The sequence below is a fragment of the Knufia obscura genome (assembly GCF_036327395.1).
Source record: "Knufia obscura strain CCFEE 5817 isolate CBS 148926 chromosome Unknown scaffold_12, whole genome shotgun sequence".
Classification (NCBI taxonomy): Eukaryota; Fungi; Ascomycota; class Eurotiomycetes; order Chaetothyriales; family Trichomeriaceae; genus Knufia; species Knufia obscura.
In genome coordinates, this window is record NW_027042698.1 from 841,736 (window position 1) to 862,248 (window position 20,513).

The 20,513-nt window shown below is 51.1% G+C and overlaps 7 protein-coding genes across 7 annotated transcripts; 6 read left to right on the forward strand and 1 right to left on the reverse strand.

Annotated features, from left to right (window-relative positions):
• Positions 1-392: 392 nt before the first annotated feature.
• Positions 393-1,898, forward strand: PMZ80_009100 (uncharacterized protein; the record flags this gene model as incomplete). The annotated part of the gene is made up of 1 exon (XM_064877496.1): positions 393-1,898. The coding sequence occupies one exon, from the start codon at positions 393-395 to the stop codon at positions 1,896-1,898; it is 1,506 nt and encodes a 501-aa protein (XP_064726998.1).
• A 198-nt stretch (positions 1,899-2,096) lies between these two features.
• PMZ80_009101 (uncharacterized protein) lies at positions 2,097-5,222 on the forward strand (the record flags this gene model as incomplete). The annotated part of the gene is made up of 1 exon (XM_064877497.1): positions 2,097-5,222. One exon carries the CDS (start codon positions 2,097-2,099, stop codon positions 5,220-5,222), a length of 3,126 nt encoding a protein of 1,041 aa, XP_064726999.1.
• Positions 5,223-5,955: 733 nt separating this feature from the next.
• On the forward strand, positions 5,956-7,119 carry PMZ80_009102 (uncharacterized protein; the record flags this gene model as incomplete). Its single annotated transcript, XM_064877498.1, has 1 exon — positions 5,956-7,119. One exon carries the CDS (start codon positions 5,956-5,958, stop codon positions 7,117-7,119), a length of 1,164 nt encoding a protein of 387 aa, XP_064727000.1.
• Positions 7,120-7,856: 737 nt separating this feature from the next.
• PMZ80_009103 (uncharacterized protein) lies at positions 7,857-8,933 on the reverse strand (the record flags this gene model as incomplete). The annotated part of the gene is made up of 1 exon (XM_064877499.1): positions 7,857-8,933. The coding sequence occupies one exon, from the start codon at positions 8,931-8,933 to the stop codon at positions 7,857-7,859; it is 1,077 nt and encodes a 358-aa protein (XP_064727001.1).
• A 1,931-nt stretch (positions 8,934-10,864) lies between these two features.
• PMZ80_009104 (uncharacterized protein) lies at positions 10,865-12,922 on the forward strand (the record flags this gene model as incomplete). The annotated part of the gene is made up of 3 exons (XM_064877500.1): positions 10,865-11,823; positions 11,882-12,285; positions 12,345-12,922. 3 exons carry the CDS (start codon positions 10,865-10,867, stop codon positions 12,920-12,922), a joined length of 1,941 nt encoding a protein of 646 aa, XP_064727002.1.
• Positions 12,923-16,418: 3,496 nt separating this feature from the next.
• CYB2 (Cytochrome b2, mitochondrial precursor) lies at positions 16,419-17,942 on the forward strand (the record flags this gene model as incomplete). The annotated part of the gene is made up of 1 exon (XM_064877501.1): positions 16,419-17,942. One exon carries the CDS (start codon positions 16,419-16,421, stop codon positions 17,940-17,942), a length of 1,524 nt encoding a protein of 507 aa, XP_064727003.1.
• Positions 17,943-18,763: 821 nt separating this feature from the next.
• PMZ80_009106 (uncharacterized protein) lies at positions 18,764-19,957 on the forward strand (the record flags this gene model as incomplete). Its single annotated transcript, XM_064877502.1, has 1 exon — positions 18,764-19,957. One exon carries the CDS (start codon positions 18,764-18,766, stop codon positions 19,955-19,957), a length of 1,194 nt encoding a protein of 397 aa, XP_064727004.1.
• Positions 19,958-20,513: the final 556 nt, after the last annotated feature.

The window sequence follows — 20,513 nt, forward strand, 5'->3', positions numbered from 1 at the left end:
AAGAAAGCCTGTTATGGGAATATGTCTACCACCAAGGAAATTGCTTTTTCTGCCTGCTTAGCTTCCATATTACTCTTGTAGTCTCATGAAATCCCTCCTCTAGTTTGTTGAATTTCACGCCCGGAGATCCGCGACAGTTTAATGAAAGACACTTGGTGTGACCTCGCTCATCGCCGCTCCCAGAATCGCGCCTCTCCTTCGTCCTGCTCATTTCACCCTCCCGTGCTTTCACACCTTCATTATCTGCTATTTCGCAGAGTTCGCATCGGTGGGGTACCTGAGATGGCAAGTATTGCCAGAGAAAGAGTTTCGATGCAGGGGTACCAGCCAACGACGTCGAAGCTCTGCAATATGATGCGCATCTCCGTCTGGCCTCTCCGCCCTACCCGTACATGTCCCCAACACTCCTGTTCAACGATGCAAGAGATGTCAGCACAAAGTACTTATTGTCAACACCACAGCTGCTAGTACCATATTATCGTCCACGCAAACTAACGTCCTTCAGCGTGCCATCCATTTTCCGACCCGTTCCATCCAGCATGGCAACAATAATCCTCGGTGGCGGCATCATCGGCCTAAGCACAGCATATTACCTGTCCCTCCTAGAACCTGACCTAGCAGCGGCCCATCAGATACATATTATCGATTCAGCTTCAGACCTGCTCCTTTCGGCCTCCGGATATGCTGGCGGTTTCCTCGCCAAAGACTGGTTCACACCCAATGTCAGCTCTCTCGGCGAACTATCCTTTCGCCTTCACAAGGAGCTCGCAGAGGCCAACAACGGATCGAAGAATTGGTCGTATATGCCCAGCATAGCATATAGCCTTGCTATCGATGCTCGTGGCGTCCCTGGTAAGAAATCCGGAGGTGCGGACTGGTTACTCGAGGGCACGAGCCGAGCTAACGTGGCACCCACGAACGGGAATGGAGAGCAAGCCGTGCCTACCGGTGATGGTGCTGCACGAGATGAGACGCTCAATGCAGATGGTTCACCTGCTTGGTTTACGAAGCAGAAGGGTGGCACCCTGGATGTGATCGATGATGAAGGCGGTTGTGCGCAGATTGAGCCTAAGCAGCTGTGTCAGTGGCTGATCGAGCAGTGTGAGGCGAACGGTGTCAAAATACACACCAATTGCGTCGCTACCAGCGTGGTCAAGGATGAAGACGGGAAAGTGACAGGGTTGAAAGTGAAGAAGGACACGGAAATTCATGACAAGCACTGCAAGAACATTGTGCTCGCTGCAGGCGCTTGGACACCGAGAGTCTTCTCGAAGCTGTTTCCGGACAGCAAGCTCAGGATACCAATCGACCCACTGGCGGGATACAGTATTGTTGTCCAGTCGCCAAGGTACAGTAAACCGATTCTTGACCCTTCGAGACATGGCGAGAATGCACCAGCGGGTGTATCTCATGCTGTTTACTGTTCTCCAACCGCAAAGTGGTCTTTCGCATGCGAAGCATACTCCAGGGTTCCTGCTGATGGCAAGCCTGAGCTCTGGGCTGGTGGTGTGAACGATAGTGCTTTAAAGCTTCCGGAGACTGCGGACGGGACACCGGCACTGATTGATCAGGAGAAGTGTGAAGAGCTGAGAAGTGCTATGATCGCTATGACAGGACTTTCGCAGGAAGGTGATGATCTGGCCGTCAATGATTTGAAAATCAAGAGGGAAGGTTTGTGTTTCAGACCTCTCTCCAGGTCTGGTACTCCTTTCATCTCAAGTGTGCCCGAGACAGCGCTTGGTAAGGGGATAGAGATGGCAGATAAAGGTGGTGTGTACATCGCTTCTGGCCACGGTCCGTGGGGTATCAGCTTGGGCCTAGGCACTGGATTTGTGATGGCTGAGATGCTGACTGGTCGCAAGCCTTCTGCCGATGTGTCGAGGCTGAAGCTCAAGTGAAGCAATTGCGTAATCAAGAACACGACAAGCCGCTAGCGATTATGTTCGAGTGAAACTCGGGTGAAGATTCCCTCAGACCCGTCATCGCACTACCGCCTAACATCTGCAAGCCTGTTCAGTTCCTTCCACTTCAATCGTTCACATACTGGCTTTACAACTCAATCGAACATACTGCATGACCAGCTCTGCCGCAACACCATGAATAACGGGACCAGCTTGCCATCGCCATGGTCCACAGCGGTCCCTGCAGTGCTGCTCGACGATGTCCAGAGGCCGCTTCAGAAACACGAAGCCTATGACATGACAACGGAATTTCTCCTATGCTTCGATAACTTCAGACCACGTTTCGAAGTCAGAGTGAGGTTGTCAGACACAGATGATACGGCTGGTATAAGCGACATGAATGCTTGTCATCTAGAGCAAGGACTGAACAAGGTTCTGGTTGTCACTCTCATGAAGTCGCAACGTATGGTCGTTCGAACTCTGGCTGCGACACCAGAAGCTTACAGAAGCTACGATCCTGTTGAGAAGGGGAAAATCGACGACCTGCCAGCGGACACTCGATCCGCGATTGACTCGATCAAAGTTCAGGCCAACAATTGTGTCCCGATCCTCCTTGAACTGGACTATTATGAGAACAGCGCACTCACTACGAACCTCACGCTCAAACGTCCCGCTTGGGCCAAGATACTCGGACAGCAAGGGCTTACAGATGGCAGGTTGACGCTCTTGTTGCACGGCGATGAGTTGACTAAAGAGAAGATACAAGCACTTGCCAATATCTTACGAGATGGCAACGACCCCTTATCCAGGTTCCATATGCCATCATCAGCTGGCGGAAAGGCCGGAACTTCTAGTCAACGATACAACCGACAAGAGTTCATGGCAAAAACGATAGCCAATCGACATGCCCAGCCTAATATTGGTTATCAGGTAACAATCAATTTTCGCGATCTGCAGGAGTACTCGACTGTTTTCTTCGCCGGCGCGATATTGGACCGCATGGGCCAGTTGCAGAAAATCAAGAAGTACCAAGCAGAACTAGATACACTAGTTCTGGTCGAGTGTTCTAAGAATGGACACCGTACTGGGTTCTACGGTTTCATAAATGTGCCGAAGGACGAGTCGTTCCGCTTACGGGCTGGAGATTGCTTGGACGTCCACTTTCAGAAGGCTAAGAGCTCGTTATGGCAAGCCGTAGTGACAGCACCACTGGAGATACAGCGCGAGGACATGATTCCTTTCTGGGTATCTCGCACGAAGGCTATAGACCCTAAAGCTGACGGGTATCAAGAAGATACGTTCGAGCCAGCTTACATCGACCCACACGGCATGAGCATAGACGACCTCGAAGACGCTGTAGCACGAGACAAGGGAAATGCTGTGGCAGTAGAAGTTGTTGGTATTGGAGATTCTCTTGACAACATCTGCAAAGCATACGAATCCCTAGATCAGTTCTCCAAGACTCAAGCCTCGGAGCGTTCTGCCTTTGGGCAGAGGATAGTCGAAATTCTGACAAGTCGACGTCTTGATCAACTCCCAGTGCAAGACCTGTACCAGCACATCCATGGTCACATGGTAGACGAAAACATCACAGCCTTCATGCAGGAACTCAATCCTAGGCAGCATGAGGCTATCGAGATTTCACGAAACTTGAAAGCAGGCATCCAGATAATCCAAGGCCCTCCAGGCACAGGAAAAACTTTCATCATGCACCAGATGATTGTTCCATTTTTTACAGCAATGATTCAGACAATCGTTCTTGTGTCAACTGTTACGAATCATGGAGCAGATGGGCTCGCGCAGGAGATACGTGAGGCTCTATATGCTCTGAAGGACAAGCCAGAGCTGTCCCACATAAAGAAACGCTACGTCTTGAGACTCCATGCTGAGGCGACGGAGCTCTCGATCATGCAAACACAGGGCCCAAAGCAATCAGTAGTTACCGCAAACAAGTACAAGGACGGACTCTCGCTGGAGAAGACCAAGCAAGGCCCAAGCGGCGCTGCAACCCAATTGCTTGACGACTCTCAGGCGCTTGATGGCTGCAAGTTCGAAGGAGTCCGAGACAAACGCGTCCAAGACATCACATATTCAGCAGGTCATATGATGCTATTGAAGAGCGGTGTAATTCCAGACTCGGGGTTCGAAGATCAAGATGGGAAGCACGACCCTTGGGAGACTTTTCGGCGTTTGTACTGCAAGCGCTATGTGAGAGGTGAGCCGTTTGTTGCCGACGACTCGGTCAATGAGGAAGCAGAACTGGAGATAGCTTCGGCAGCTCTATACAAAGCGGTTCTTAACGGGGCATCGGTCATTATCAGCACAACAGCAGGCATTGCAGGTTCCCACTGCATACCACATGTCACTGAGAAGGTTGCTGCTGTCTTCTTGGATGAGAATGCACACGAACGAGAAGATTCACTGGCTCCCCTCTTTGCTGCTCGATTGAGGTTGAATCCATGCATCGTCGTCATCGGAGATCAGCAACAGCTGCCACCAGGTACGCAGGCAGACGTGACACGAAACGCATTCGCTCCACAGCTGCAGATGTCATGGATGGCACGACTTATCCAGAACGGTATGCAATACACGATGTTGGCTAAGCAGCACCGCATGGTCGAAGATATCGCACTAGTTTGCAACACCCTCGCGTATGGAGGCAGACTGATCAATGCGCCATCCACCGAACTCGCAAGGAGGCCCAAAGCGATCAGATTTCGCGAGTGGATGCTCTCTCTCTTTCCTACAAGCCAGCTAGCCTCAAATAGATTCCTGGTTGACATTCGCCGTGGTGGTCTGAACGTTACAAGGGATAAGAAAGGCTCCAAATACAACGACTACTTCGTGTGCTATACTGCGACCCTCCTCGAATCCCTTCTGAAGGCCTCTCCGGACGCTTCCATTGCGATATTCACCCCTTACAGCGAGCAGAGAGGCAACTACCTTCGTATGCTGAGAAACATGCGAAGCCGCAACGTGAGCCATACGGACAATGTCACTGTTGACACGCTTGACGGTGCCCAAGGTCGGCAGTTTGACTTTGTGCTGGTAGACTTCGTGGTCAACGAGACTATTGGGTTTCTGCAGGATTACAGGCGGCTGAATGTGGCGGTCACCCGGGCTAGGGATGGCCTGATCGTTGTTTGCGACAAGACCACAATACTGCAGGCACGTAACAACACCTACCATATGACCCTACTCTTGAAGCTTTTCCAGACGTGTACGTTGAGGCACGAATCTGTGTCAACTTACCCAACCACACCGTTCTTCAAACCATATCGAGATGGCGCTGGGAGCCGGAAGAAGGGGGGTCGGAAGTAGCTCGAGCATTCGCTTCAGACAATTCCACAGTATGGCCGTCCGGTGGAAGTAACATTGCGCCTACCACAGAATTTCGTCGAAGGGCCTGGTGTAGCTGCGTCCTACGATACATGGTATATTGGCTATGGGGCATGAAAGGTCTATATCAGTCAGATTCGACTTTCGATTTCAACGTCTTTCGGTTTCTGATGGTTCAGGGCAATAGTATGGGCAGTACGCCGTCGACTACAGACGGAAGGCCGACGAAGCGTGATCATCAAGCAGGTATTGTGGTGGTGTGCCAAACGCTGAAGATCACACATTAGAGATCAACGATGAGCTCACCGAATGTGGTTAGTGAGGTTAGTGAAGTTTGTGAGGCTAAGGGTAAACGCGCATCAAATCATACTCATCTTCTTGCTCTCTCCTCTCGGTCGTCCTGCGCATGGTTATTGTTCGAAGCGGGATCAGTGCGCGAGGGACAACGGCACGAGCCATCATGACGCTTGGACCTGAGATCTTCGTGAGCTGGGTAAGTCAACGCTATTTCTGTGTTCTTTGTGTTGTGGTGCCGCAGTCAGGGTGTCGACCTTATCTTTAGCACAATGGCCGTGTGTTTTTCTATTCATACAGCAAGCACGAGGTAGTGGTGAGCTAATCTAGTACCCTCATTTCTATATCGTTCCCTCCTTCCAACACCATAGCTTCTATTGCTCCCATTTGTCCTTGCGGCAGCCCGATATTCCATACCAAGATGTCTCGAACTCAAACCTTGCCAATCCGCCCAAAACCTCAAACGCACAAGCGCATCGTCGATGTCATCGACAACAGCAATGTCGACGACTTCTTCCGCGACCCCTCACCACACGAGCTCTCCGTCACATCCGAAATGAGAGTCTCCGACATAATCGAAGACCTCCAACGAAGAACCGCCGAAGAAATCGAGAACTGGTCAGGCAGCGAAGCCGGTGCCAATGAGCCGCTCACGCAGACAGCTCATACAACACAGCCAAGTGAGCCCCAACAAAGCAAGACCAATACACTGTTCGTCAACGACGACATGGTTAGCTCTCCCATTTCATTTGTGTCTTCATCCTCAACCAAAGCAGAATCTAATCCTAACATAACCCCAGCCTCAAAGGTCCGAGCCCAGCTTCGCGCAAGACGTCAGTCCCTTGCAGCCGCGATTGCCAATACGACACAAGCGAATCCACTCCCATCATCAAATAAACCTTCCTTTCAATCCTTCCTCAAGCGGGTAGCGAAGACGCCGCCTCCCCAGTTGTCGTCAACCACTGTTCGTGATTATGCTTTGTCGTCTCCCAGCACACCACCGCCGCCTCTGGGTCGTTCTGCGCCTTCATCCAAGGCACTTGCTGTCCTAGGCTTTCCCGAGGCATCTGCACGAGTACGGGCAGCAGAGGCTTCGGCGTCAAAGCCGGCAGTACAGTCCTCGCTTTCGTCGTCAGTATCCCCGGACCAGATCGCGGAGCCAGCCAGCTTGTCCACTGAAGTACCTCTAAAAGCCTCATCGTTCCTCGGCATGACGGGTCGCGCAGCTACGTTCCAGATAGAGACGCAGACAATATCTCAAACCCAGCCGCGGAAGACCAGACCGCGATCCATCTCCTCGCCTGTAACGCCTACCACGCCTCCTGTCCAAATATCTACCGCGCCGAGACGAAAGCCGTTACCGCAAGATAGCCCGCTTCTCATTCCTCTCCGTCAACATCCTGCATTCGCTGACACGACAACGGAGAACACGGAGGATGCGGAAGGCGCGCACGTGGACGCCAAGATCCAGGCACTGAGGGTGCAGATTGAAAAGGACAAAGAAGAGCAGGAATTAGATGAGTTGGAGGTGTTGTTGCCGCTGCCTCCTTCGCCGCCGGCGAGGACGGCTGAGTTTCGCAGATAAAAAGATTCTTTTGGTACAATTTATGGTGTAAGATAAATCTACTTGCGGCCACTTCACTTTCCTGCCTCGTTGCTTACTTGTCTGTTTGAGCGATCCGCTACCGCTGACATTTCCGTGCGGCGCTTCGCTCGAGCTTGATAAGCGCACATAAACAAGGGGTACAGCACCGCGTCGACCAGGCGCAATGGGACGGCACACAGGCATTTCCACCGAAGGTGTTCCGCAGAGCAGGCATGCGTGACCGCGGTTGAGACGAGGTTATCGATCTGGTTTTTCCGGCAAGAGTCTCAAGACGAGACTACGAATCGGTCAGTCACTTAGTAGGCAGTACGAGTCGATCGTTACGGCAGGACTAGAGCTGAGCAGCAGGTAACCTAATTTGGTGCATAAATGTGTATAGGCGACGAGTGGGTTTTACCAGGCATGGGGTCCATAAAGACAGACCACTTCTGCCTCAACTGGAAGTTCGCAGTGCCAGTTGAAGACACAGGATGTGAATTATGCTACTAGACCACGATAATGACCAATACCCATACAGAATGACACGGACGCTGCAGATATGCAACTCTCCCCAAAATATGCACGAGCGCCATCCTATGAGTCCCGTAGCTTCCCATGCTTTCATGTATCGATGAAGAATAACCAAATGAGTAAGCTCCTGAACATAGATGCATGCAACATGTCCTGCAATGCTCCCACACGCAAGTCTCCATCCGTCACGCGCAACTTGCATTATCCTAGCAACACCTCCCTCGTCTCCTCGCCTCCTCTGGATCCTTGATATACCCTTCCCCAGGTTCACTTCTCTCCCCATCACCGTAACCTGCCAGACCAGCCGTAACACCAGGCAATCCCAGCCAACTCTTCCGATGTCCATGACCAAGCCGAAAGCTGCCCGTACTCCCACCATTAGTAGACCGCGGACCCTTGTGGGAGAAATAGTCGCCACTGTCTCCGCCAGCAGGACCCCAGCTCTGCGCATGTTCATGTGCCTCCCTCTTATTCCTCTGATCAATCAATTTCTTCGCAATAACCCGAAACACCTCCTCAATCCCATCATTGTCCTGCGCCGACACTTCATGACACGAGTCCCAGCCCAAATCCTGAGTCCAGAACCCAGAACTCCGCTTCGAGTCCGGACTCTGCATCACAATCTGCGAGCTGAGGTTCCCAGGCCTCATGGTTAGGGGTGGTGTACTCGACCCACTCGCGGCAAGATTCACACCTGCCAAATGCTCCGCCACATACGCGATCGTCCGCTCAAACGGCACTTGTCTCCTCCCCGGATCATCCGCCACAAGATCGATCTTCGTGCCCACAACATGCAGCACCATGCCTGCCCCAGGCTTACTCTCATTGAAACTGAACTCGCAATTCGCTCTCATCTCCTCTAGCCACTCTTTCATCTCTTCCCAGCTGCGCTCACTCGTCACATCGTAGCAGAGGATCCCGGCATGCGCACCGCGGTAGTATAGCCGTGATATACTCTTGAAACGTTCCTGGCCTGCGGTGTCCCAGACTTGGAGGCGCACACTGGTGTTTGTATCGGGGTCGTGGAGGCGTTTGGTGAGGAAGGAGGCGCCTACTGTTGATTGGACGGAGATTGGGGAGGTGGGATCGATGAAGCGGGTTACTAGGCTTGTTTTGCCGACGCCTTGGGCGCCTAGGATTACTATCTTTGCTTCGAGGGCGGAGGGGGTTGAGGAGGGGTGTTGGGGGTGTGGGGCTGGTGTTTGGACTGGAGCGTGACGGGAGGAGGTGACGCCTGTGGTGAGGGTTGTTGTTATTGCTGGGAGGGGTGCCTGTCGGGGCATGGCCGAACTGGGCTGCGTCGAGATGAGAGAGTATGAAGGGTCGTGTTAGCCCCGGTGGGCGAGGATCGTGCTTTTGGGAGGTCTGGTCATATCAAAACGTGCTGTGCTGTATGTGTTGTGTTGGGAATTGTTCCTGTTGTCAGTGGATTGTGGTTCTGGTCAAGAGGGAAATCTGCTTTGGATTGTTTCAGCCGGCGCAGGCACCGCGAGAAATTGTGAGGGTAGCAGTGGAACACGGGGCAGGAGTGATCTAGATCTGTATCAGCCAAATTATTTGCTATCTAGTTGCCTCTTTCACAAGTATTCTGCTTATGTTTGAAGAAGTGGTTAGCTTGTGGGATGAAGTCGGGGATGTAAACACAGCAAGATTGCGTTATCAACCGCGTGGTGTAAACTTTGGAAGGATCGACAGATAGAGTCACATGGCGCGGTCACAGCAGCAGACGCACAGGCATAAGCATGTCTGCCATAGCTGCGTTGCATTAGCTTGATTTGAAGCTCATCAAACGGCTGACAGTACTTGAGATCGCTTGGAGGACGCCAGCGACGACAACGACTGTGCGACAGTAACAATGATAATGTGTTCACAGAAGATGCTCGACGAGGAGATTGCGAAGAAAAGGTTAGGCAGACCTTCCTCATGCCAGTGCGCTGGATCAGATGCCACTGCTACGTCATATCAGCTAATCGCCCAGTCATAACGCGTAGAGTCAACCAAATTGGGCGAGCACAATTGACAAAGAACAAGCTCAAAAGATATCTAACGGAGAGCTGGTGGTGTGAGAGCGAGCAAGTCAGACCCTGTTTCCTTCTGAGGTCGAAGCAGTAGAGTACTCTAGTAGCGGGTCCGGAAGACCTGCGCCGTGCCAAGAGCTTAAGCGAAGGCTAAGACGCTAGCACCCGAATGTACCACGAGCCAAGGGCTTAGTAAGCAGCAAGGCTGACTATGGAGAAGAGGGTTTAGCTCAGATTCAAGTCGCGAACTGGCCCTTCGTGCTTTCAAACTTGGTAGGAAGAGTTGTCAGTGGATAGAGCATCTTTTCAACAACTACTTTGTGGATTGAAGCAGGGAAGCAGGGAAGCAGCACAGACGAGCTTGTGTCATGGCTGTTGAGCCGCAAACTAGTCAAAAGGCGGAGGTCAGGCAAAGCACACAAGCGAAGCGAAACTAAGTGGTTCGGGCTTTGTGCCAACGCCTTTTGCGCACTGAGTTTGACACGAATGCCAGCGTAGGCAGTGGAAAGATACAAGACCGGTTTGAAACATTGAACGAATCTGGACAACTGCGGCTTGCCAATACCATCCAGCACATCTTGGCGCTCACTCTCGAAAGGAGAGGGATGTCTTGGCTAATTCAACCCAAAGCACGACCAACAAGCATGCTCCGCGCGAACGATTTTCTGGGGACTTCGCTCTAATTACTACCAACTTCCGTCTTGCCGAGGCGACTGTGACCTTCTTATGGCAAGTTTAATGGCCCTATAGTCAGACACGAAGCCTCATCATTGGTCTTCCTCCGGTCTGATGTTTCTGATCTCTGCCTTGCGCAGACGTGGCGTGGCCACAGCACCCAAAACTTCGCCAACGGATGCGAAAGACACTCAGCCTGACGTTCCCGTGGCACGTTGGTGACTCAGGTCTCACTGCTCCGGCGTCCTTTTGAGCTCAATTGCTTCTCGGCAAGGTAGGAATACACGATCGACCCTGCGCTTAAGGAACCTATTGATGCGCAGCTGCAAACTCCCAGTGGCGCCATATCCCAAGCTGGCGGACCTTGATCTCGAACTTCACAGCTACAAGGTCTTCGCTCGACCTTTCCCCCCGTACTTTTTCAAGTTCGTGCGCAGACATGGTGATCGTTTGATTGTCTTAACCTGCTTATAACGCACGAATTTTTGCGAATTATCCAACAAAACGCTCTTTAGCTAGATATGTCTAGCAACGAGATCTACACGGGCTTCTGGATGAACCGAAGCAGGTCTACAGTTTTGGGTGCCACTTGGACTCTGAGCGTCGGCAATGCCAACATCCTGAACTCCTTCCTGACGTTCCTGATCACAACAATACTACTCGGTAGCCTTTGGGAAATCGCAGTCATCAGCCTCTATCTTGCTCGTCCTTTACCGTCTGACCAGAACCCTTCGATCGAGAAGAAATGGGTCATTCTACGAAATTCTGCAACGCCAGCAACAGCCTCTTTCTCTCTGCTCAAGTCGCTTTTGTCCCAAAAGGACGGTCGAAAACCAAGGAAATTGACGCTTATTGTGCTTCTTCCGACATGTCTTCTGCTTGTCTTGAAGGCTGCAGGTTTCCTTATTCCACCTCTGATCATCTCCGCATCTCCAAATGAATTGGCACTTCTGAAACCCGAGACTTGCGGCTTCAAAACACCATATCTAAGGACTGACCCTGGGGTGCCTAGAGGTGCAAACGCCGCCAATGAGCTATCAGAGACCATGGAGAGTAGGAGGTACGCCACTGAACGATATGGGAAATCTACGACAGTATTTGCTACTAAGCGCGTATTTCCGGTTGAGACCCTCCCTTTTGATGTTGTGCAGAATGAACCATGTCCTTTCGACGAAGAAATGTGTTTGTTGAGTCCCAAGTCGGCCGTGTCCTTCGATACCGGCCTCCTTGACTCTCACACACATCTTGGCATCAACGCTCCGACACCTGATCGTATTCAGTACCGTTGGCGGTCGGTATGTACGCCTTTGCGCATCACGGACAGAGTGACAACATTGAGGAATGAGACACGTGACGGGATCTTTATCTCTGGTGACGAGCCAGTTTTCGAAGTCAATCTTGGGCCGCTCGCAAATTCCGACAGGTCGTACACTTTCTTTTACAAGCAGAACTTCCTAGATCCCTCAGGATACCAAGTCAGGTATGTGGAGAACTTCCTAGCTGGAAGGGATATCATGCTGAAAAAAACTTGCGTATAGGTCGGTCTCAGCGATCGGCGGCAACCAAAACCCGCTCAACATATGGACACCGATAAACCCGCTGAATCGTGTAGACGCGGACGTCACCCTGGTTCTCATCGGTACGAATGCCGTCACGTATGTCAACAAGGTTTCCGATCCTGTCTTTCAGGCAAACGACACGACCATCGACGATGGACTTTGGATCTCCGACTACTATCTTCGGATCATCGGATGTGCTGACCAGCACCAATATTGCAATCCAGAGACTGGATTGTGTACTGCCATGAATGGAACACAAGGGGAATGGTCCAGCCCGTTCGTCTATGATGGTCTTTCGCCACAATATGCCACAGGATGGCGTCTTTCCCAATACACCATGGAACACCTCATCGATGCTAGTGTCAGGTCCCTGGGCAACAATGGTGGGTACTGCTTCAGTCATCCTAAGTCATGATCCTGTTCACTGACATTGCACGTGTAGCTCTCATCGCCCACTCCATCATTCCCGACAATTCTTATATTTCTCCCGGTCTTCCCGATAATCACTGGCAGCATGAAGCGCAACGGTGGTTCGAGACAGGCCTTGCAAAGTTTCAGTACAAAGCGATGGAATACCCCAATGTTTCATACCCCGAGCTGTATGTCAAGACAGGTGATATTGATTCTGGCATATCACTTACACAGAATTTCACGGAGATTCCGGAGGTGGATGAGCTATTGTCCTCTCAGTGCAAGAATCAGCTCGTCAAACTGAATGGGAGAGGTCAAAACGTCAGCGTCCTTGGGTTAGCTCTTCTGCTCATCGCCACCGCTGTCCTATACCTAGTCGCGAAACTGCTCACATGGTGGGGAAGCAAGCCGTCACGTACCAATGGGCGGCGGAAATTGTGGCAGCAAGACCACTTTTTGGCACTCTGGCACGTGGCTCGGCGCGTGCCCAAGACAGAGGCACCTTCGAGGATGGACAAGTCTGCGTTGCTGGGTCCAGAGTATATTCCCCTGAACAAGAATACTTCAGTGGCGAATTCCGGACCCTTTGAGCGACGGCCAGCCTCCTGAGTGAACGATATCCGGTTGTACTCTACCCGTCTTACCCTCAACAGTATGTCTCTAGGGGAGCCACACCTATAACAGGAGTCTGGTATAAACTTGATGTATGTTCCATCTTGGAACTCTGGACGAAGTACACAATGCAAATTGTATCCAGTAAATTGTTCATACATTGCCACATTGACCAGGAACGAGAGACAAAGCAACACCCAGCCTCGTGGTTAGTTGGTCCTAGACATACTGTATAGAGTAGGAAGACTACGATAGTGTCTTATGTGGTGTATCAATCAAACTTAGATACTCGCGAGTATTGAGTGTATCGCGTAATCGAGTAATACTACTCGTTTTGCCTATGGGCGACTGAAGTTGGGGGCGGGGACGCGGCATCCATGATCTCAGCAGTGTGACCGTTATTTCGAGTGCGTCTAGAGCCAATTGAGTAATAGTAGTACTGTAACCCGTTAGCTTGAGCCTCATTCAACCTAAGCCCCAGTTCGCTTCGCGTGAAGGGCGCTGTGCGTAACCTAGCTATAAACTCATCGGTAACCGCGTTTGCAGAAATTCAATGTTTGAGGAAAAAGGTCCTTTAGACATTGAGTCCTTTACAGCTCTTTGTACACATCACGTCGTCCGCTAGCCAAAATGGTCGGTTCTCGATCCCTGGACCTCGATTCCCATGGGCATAGTGAGAATATTGTTGGAGATCCAGACGCTGCTCGGGACGAGAGCAGTAGACCGCGCAGATGTCAAGCATCCTATGTACAAAAGTTTGAATCTGCTAGCTGGTGCAAGAACTGTAGTCGCGGAGCGTCGCTTGTGGCCTATCTGCCCTGAAACCCATATCCCTTGGAGTGCCACAGCTGGCCCACTAACACGAACTGACAACATCTGACGAACCTCAACTTGCTGTAGGAGAAACAGCAGAATGCCGAGAAGGTCAGTCTTCCCGCAAATAAACGACAAGTACAGCAACGTGGAGGATACCAAGAATACTAAGCGAGCCTTGGCCGGTCTACAACGAACTCGAGCGAATGCCATGGCTAATCCTTGACTCTGTGGCTTTGTCCTGAGTGCAGGAAAAGCTCACAGACGCCGGCGGATAAGCGGCTATCTATCACTTGGACCACTGTCTTGGCTCGAGTACGCTGCTGAGCCTCGCCTTGACAGATCGTATATCTGCCTCCTTGTTAACACTCAAGGTGGCCGCACTCAGCCCGAATTAGCGTCCTGAAGCCGGACGACTCGAATGTTTACGAGTAAGACGACTTGGTGGAATTGACACGACAGCTAAGTTCATGTGATGGGTCAACCCCTGAGATTCAGTATTTCGGAGCCTGGCGTAACAGTGGGTGCATATATCATGCGGCTATTGCGACTCTGAACGGGGAAGTGTACCTTGACTCGGCTTCCTGTCTACCTCTGACCTTCATCTCTACGCTGTACAGATTGGTTCTGCTCCCGCATGTGCCATTGTCCCAGATGATCTAACATTCTACATCTTGCATAATGCATATCATCAACTCTCTCCTACCTGTGCTCCTGGCCTTCACAGCAAGAGCATCAGCAAGCCCCAAAACTAGCCCATCATCAGTCTTTGCACCCACAGTCACAACTGAATCCATGAAACTTCAACCTCGCCAAACAACAGCTTGGCTTACAATCGCCACGACCGAGATTGCGAATGATCAATACTCTGTTGCGATGGGCCAGAACGGTACCGGCGGGAACTACTGTACGTAGTCTTGCCCTCATACGTCTTATTTGTTAGAAGAGTGAATGGTGTGGATGCTGATGTGTGCTCAGACTATGCCTCTTGCCTGGATCAGCCTTTCACAACTTATCAGAGTTATGCAGGCTGTGGATCCGACGATGTTTACACAAGATGCTCAGGCCATACGGCTTTGGGCATCGACGGTCGCAATATGATGTGGTCTGTGCTTCCTGGATGTATCCTCCCTTTGCCCTACGAAGAGTGGAATTATTGAGAACACAATTTAATAGAAGAGAAATAGTACGATACACAGCGATCAAACTTGCGGAACCTTCATGATCTTCAGCGACGTCGAAGCTACAACCTGGACGCCCATGCTTGGGTGCATGCGGCATACCAGTGAGATGAGGCTACTTCGCGGAGATTTGAAGACAACGTCGGTTTCGAGTACGTCAGGTGAGTTCAGAACAATGACTGCTATGTTTGACGTGTCCTGACTGAATGTTATAGGCACTAGCCCAACAATAAGTCAAGCAACAACGAGCAGAACAGTGGAGGCAACGACAGCTGCGAGTTCAAGTGTCGGGACTAACGACGCTACTGGTTTGACACCGGAGTTGTTACTGGACTCGTTGATGTGCATGGTAGTGATCTCTCTATTTGGTATGTGTTTTTGAATCATGAGCTGGGGAGAGGTTCTGGGAATCTACATGATAAGAGTTACGGAATCGTGAGCAATGCGCGGCACTGTGTATTGCTATCTGGGCTCTCTCGAATCGCAAGTCTCAGGTCATACATCTCATCCTTCTGTCCTTGTCGACTATCATGTCAGCGGCAACTGGTAGTATCCGGGACTCATCACACATATCAAGGATCTCTGCTCTGGCACATAGCTAATCCGGCGAGGCACATTACGGTGTGGCAGAATGCCTCACTCAAGAATTTCTGAAAATGCAAACACGTATGATCCGCTCTGCTGACTATCACATGAATGTTCGAGCGCATCATAATTTTGCGGAAACCGTGTCGGCTCTTGAAAGCAAGAGTACCTCAAGCAAGAGGCGCTTATAAAAGTTGAGAAATGCTCTGCAGGCTGCAGCTCTCGGGTCAATTATACCCGAGCTCTTGCTTGCGTGAGGCAGGCACCCAGCTGCCCCTCTTTGTGTAACGTTCAGGTCGAAAGACCTCATTGTGGTCCTCAATCTCATCGAGCAGTTTATTCGCCAACTCCGTGAAATACCACGTGCGTGTAATCTGATGTCCTAGGTTACAAGATCGACTGTTGAAGCTGAACTGCTTCTTGGTCAAAGCTTCCGTTCTTGACCCCACAAGATCGTGCTTGCCATCTCGAGAATTGCCGAGGTGGGCAATTTTAGCAGTGATCCAGCCGCACTTGTCTGCCCCGGGACGATGTCCGCTCACTTCCAACATCATTGACCAAAAGCTTGCCACCTCCAGACTCGCTAACGAGCTTCCGGCCATTCACCTTCCCCACAGCTCTGTTCGAGAAGCCAATAACAAGTGAGATGGGTCTGATATGCAAGCATTTCTGGCATTCGAGGTCGGATGCGACAACTTTGGCTTTCGCTGCTTCAAATAGGACTGTTGCCGCCTCGAAAACATTCACCATTGACCCAGGCTCCTTCTTCATCTTCCTCTTCACCGTCCTCGTGCTTGTCTCCTTCGTTGTTGCTTGGGTAGGATACTCACAACCCGTCTACCGCCCTCCACAGATCCTTTCACCTGACCTAGAGGGAGCTCCTCTACTCGACGACTCACAGACACAGATTCACGATGAACAGAGATCCGGGGGAGAACCCTCACGTGGGGAGCTTGACAGGTGAAGAGATTGCAAAGCATAACTCGAGAGATTCGTGCTGGGTCATAGTACACAACAAGGCATACGATGTCACTGAGTTTTTGCCAGAGCACCCAGGTGGTCCCAAGATTATTCTCAAGTATGCTGGAAAAGACGCAACAGAAGAGTATGCCCCAATCCATCCGCCTGACACACTCGATAAGTTTCTGCCCAAGGACAAGCATCTCGGACCTGTAAACATGGACACTGTCGAGCAGGAGGTCAAGGAGGAGTCGCCAGAAGAGAAAGAGCGGCAGGAAAGAATAAAGGGAATGCCCAAGCTCGAAGCTTGCTACAATCTGATGGATTTCGAAACTGTTGCAAGATATGTCATGAAGAAGCCTGCCTGGGCATACTATTCCTCTGGCGCAGACGATGAGATAACTATGCGAGAAAACCACTCTGCTTTCCACAAGATATGGTTCAGGCCAAAGATCCTGGTCGACGTTGAGAACGTCGACATCTCGACCAAGATGCTGGGCACCAAGGTCGATATTCCATTCTATGTCACTGCCACTGCGCTGGGTAAGTTGGGCAACCCTGAAGGAGAGGTTGTCTTGACAAGAGGCGCACACAAGCACAACGTCATACAGATGATACCGACCCTAGCTTCATGCAGTTTCGACGAGATTGTGGATGCGAAGCAAGGCGATCAAGTTCAGTGGCTGCAGCTATACGTTAATAAGGACAGAGAAATTACGAAGAAGATCGTGCAACACGCTGAGGCTCGAGGCGTGAAGGGTCTGTTCATCACAGTTGATGCACCACAACTTGGCCGAAGAGAAAAGGACATGCGAACCAAGTTTGATGATACGGGATCGAATGTTCAAAACACAGGCGGCGATAACGTCGATCGCTCACAAGGTGCCGCACGAGCCATCTCCAGCTTCATTGACCCATCTTTGAGCTGGAAAGATATTCCATGGTTCTTGTCAATCACGAAAATGCCAATCCTTCTGAAAGGTGTGCAGCGCGTCGAGGATGTGCTGAAGGCCATCGAATGTGGTGTTCACGGTGTTGTGCTCTCCAACCATGGTGGCCGACAGCTGGATACTGCACGATCAGGCATTGAAGTACTTGCAGAGGTCATGCCAATTCTGCGAGAACGAGGTCTCCAGGACAAGATCGAAATCTACATTGATGGTGGTGTGCGAAGAGCCACGGATATCATCAAGGCCATGTGCTTAGGCGCAAAAGGCGTTGGTATCGGACGTCCATTCCTGTTTGCTATGAGCGCTTACGGTCTTCCTGGTGTCGACCGAGCCATGCAGCTACTCAAGGATGAGATGATCATGAACATGAGGTTGATAGGTGCGGCCAAGGTTGAGGATCTGACGCCAGACATGCTCGATATTGCTGGTGCACGGTCGCACTTTGTCACTCAGCCAGAAGACACTTTGGCTCTGAGGGCTTACGATGCGCTGATTACACCAAACGAAATGCTCAAGGGTAAATTGTAAAGCAATAGGGTATAGGATTGCGGTTTTTTGTGGAGCGTTTGGCTGTTATTGATGGTTACACGGTCATGGATGGTCGTTAACAATGGTACATGAATATATTTCAGCGTTGTCGTCGTACATCAAATGCTTTGCTCGCGCATCCTTTTTGCTTGCGAGTCATGAACGGCGTTTCTGATGCCTGACTGCCTGAGGCCAGCATGCTCACGTGCTGCTGATACCATTGGACTCGACTCGATACCCGCTGCAGCTTCCATATATTTTGCACTCTTCCTTCACCTAGTACTATGTACCTTGGAGCTACGAATCCGTGGTAGAGCACATCAACATCCTGGTCTCTAGAATTGGGCTTGTCATAGTCTTTCGAAGTCTCCGCAAAGACCAAAACCAAGCAGCGAGCTATCTGATCACGTCGATGGATGTGCTGCCTTGAATGCTGCGCAAGGAACATCTCTGCGACGAGCGTGAAGTAAGCCAAAGAGGAGCCCCACGAACCCGGAGCGTGCCGTCCTCTTTCCCTATCTGCGAAGCAAATGGCCAAGCAGATGAATGCAAAGCATATCAGTATTATATCCAGTGACAGGCTCGCACAAGTAGGTTGTGGGCCTTCGAACGAGTGTACGCATTAACCTTAGTGAGTGTGTCTAACTCTATTGCGTTTGATCTCGTGGGAACCAGTGACTTCCACTAGCTAAACGTGCTCATCTTTAACTCCCAGCCTTCCCCGCCTGTCAGTACACAACTCAAGCTGGATACCAGAGGCACCTTCTCACCTCATTCAGATCTCAACATAAGACCTTGGAACCACCCCTTCCTTACTAACCATGGCAGAGCTCACTGTCACAGCGTCTATGGCTGAAGTATGCAGCAAGATCGGCATTGACAACCCTCTTGAGCTTGAATATCCGGTATGCATAGGCAAGAATTCGAAGCACAAGCAATGTTCGGTGGGAACCAAGAAATACAGCAAACAAGCAATTCAGGAATTACGTGCCATTCGACGAGCATGGGCGGCAGATACGAGGGTAGTGCCTAATTTTGATGTCCTTGCAGAGTCTTTGCTGTGCGGTTGGCACAAAGACCAGGCATCTGAGCTGGCCGCTTGTTGGGGAGAACGCGTTGCTCAATCTAGCTCTGTAGCCGCAACTCGGACGATGACTGCTGTAAATACCGAAGAAACCTCATTGCGCTCTACCCAACCTCTCTCGACACCGACCGCTCAAGCACAAACCCCTGCAACCCTGCAAGCGGCCTCCACGTCTCTCGCTCCCAGTCCTGCTGGTCGACCAGTGTCAGTTTCGAGCAATGCTAGCACAAGCAGCCTCCCAAGACTAATTCAACCATCAACCACGCAAAGGAGTGCGCCAACGACAGCTCTAACGCGTAGCTCTCCTGTAGCCCCATGGTCCGCAGTTGGACCGAGCCTCGGGCCGACCAACGCACCACAAGCACCGTTCCACTCGTCAGCACCACGAGTGATAGCACCAGCTGTGAGCAGAACGAGGAGATCCGGAATCGAAACAGCTTCTCAGTCTTCCCACGCGCCTTCAGTTACAGACACTACAACCCCAGAAGCCACAGCCCCTGGCTCAATAACAGATACAGTACAGTTTCTTCCAGCCCCAGCGCGGACTTCCAGCGCTGTTAGCGGTCGCAGTCCTGGCCCGACCACTCATAGCGGGTCTACTACGGCAGCAGTGCCTCCTTCAGCTACGACTACCGCGGTTCCTACAGACCCTGTCCTGCAGGCCGAAGTGACGCCTGTGAGCGCCAATAATGTTGAAGCAACACCTACTGATCCTCCAGCGACGCCCTCCGAGCAGCCAGGCAGCTACGACGAATGTAATATCTGCATGGAGCCTTACGACAATCAAGCCAACTCCAATGAATACTGGGAGTGTGAAAAATGCATGAACAGAGTACACATTGGTTGTTGGGTTGAGTGGGCCGCAGAGAAGCTCAGAGACGGACATTCCGTGAAGTGTGTTCACTGCAGATCGAATGCTAGCATTGACTGAGCAGCGCGCATGTCTGAAGTGCGCTACAGCTTATCGAGATGGGATCGACCAGTCTACACTGTTCAGGGTCACATAGCCTGTGCGGATGCACTTCTATGTATCAGTACTCACACATGGCAAGCCTAGATCTTGACCCGAATCACTTTGCGTCGATAAGGAACCTTCAAATGGAAACGAGATTGCTAGGGGCAAGATGCATCGTCAAACCGAAGCTTGTTTATGTCTGCAATACAAACATGCAAGACAATACAGAAGTTTGAGACTTTTTCGCGATTCTGGTACAGTACATTGTTTTTCTATTCATTCTGTTCTGGCAGCACCTGGTGGGAGTTGCCTGACGGTCCCGAAACACTGTCTCGGTGAAGCAATGTTTCTTTGTTCATGCTCAAAGTCACTGTTGTGTCTTGTTTCAAGAGGAAGTCAAATCGCAGGATCTTCTGTCCTGTAATGGTTGTTGATATATACAGGTCGAAGCAGTATCTGACCGATCTTTCCTCCGATAATTTTCCTATTAATATACGCATCGCAGCCCAACTCATACCCAGCAATTCTCAAC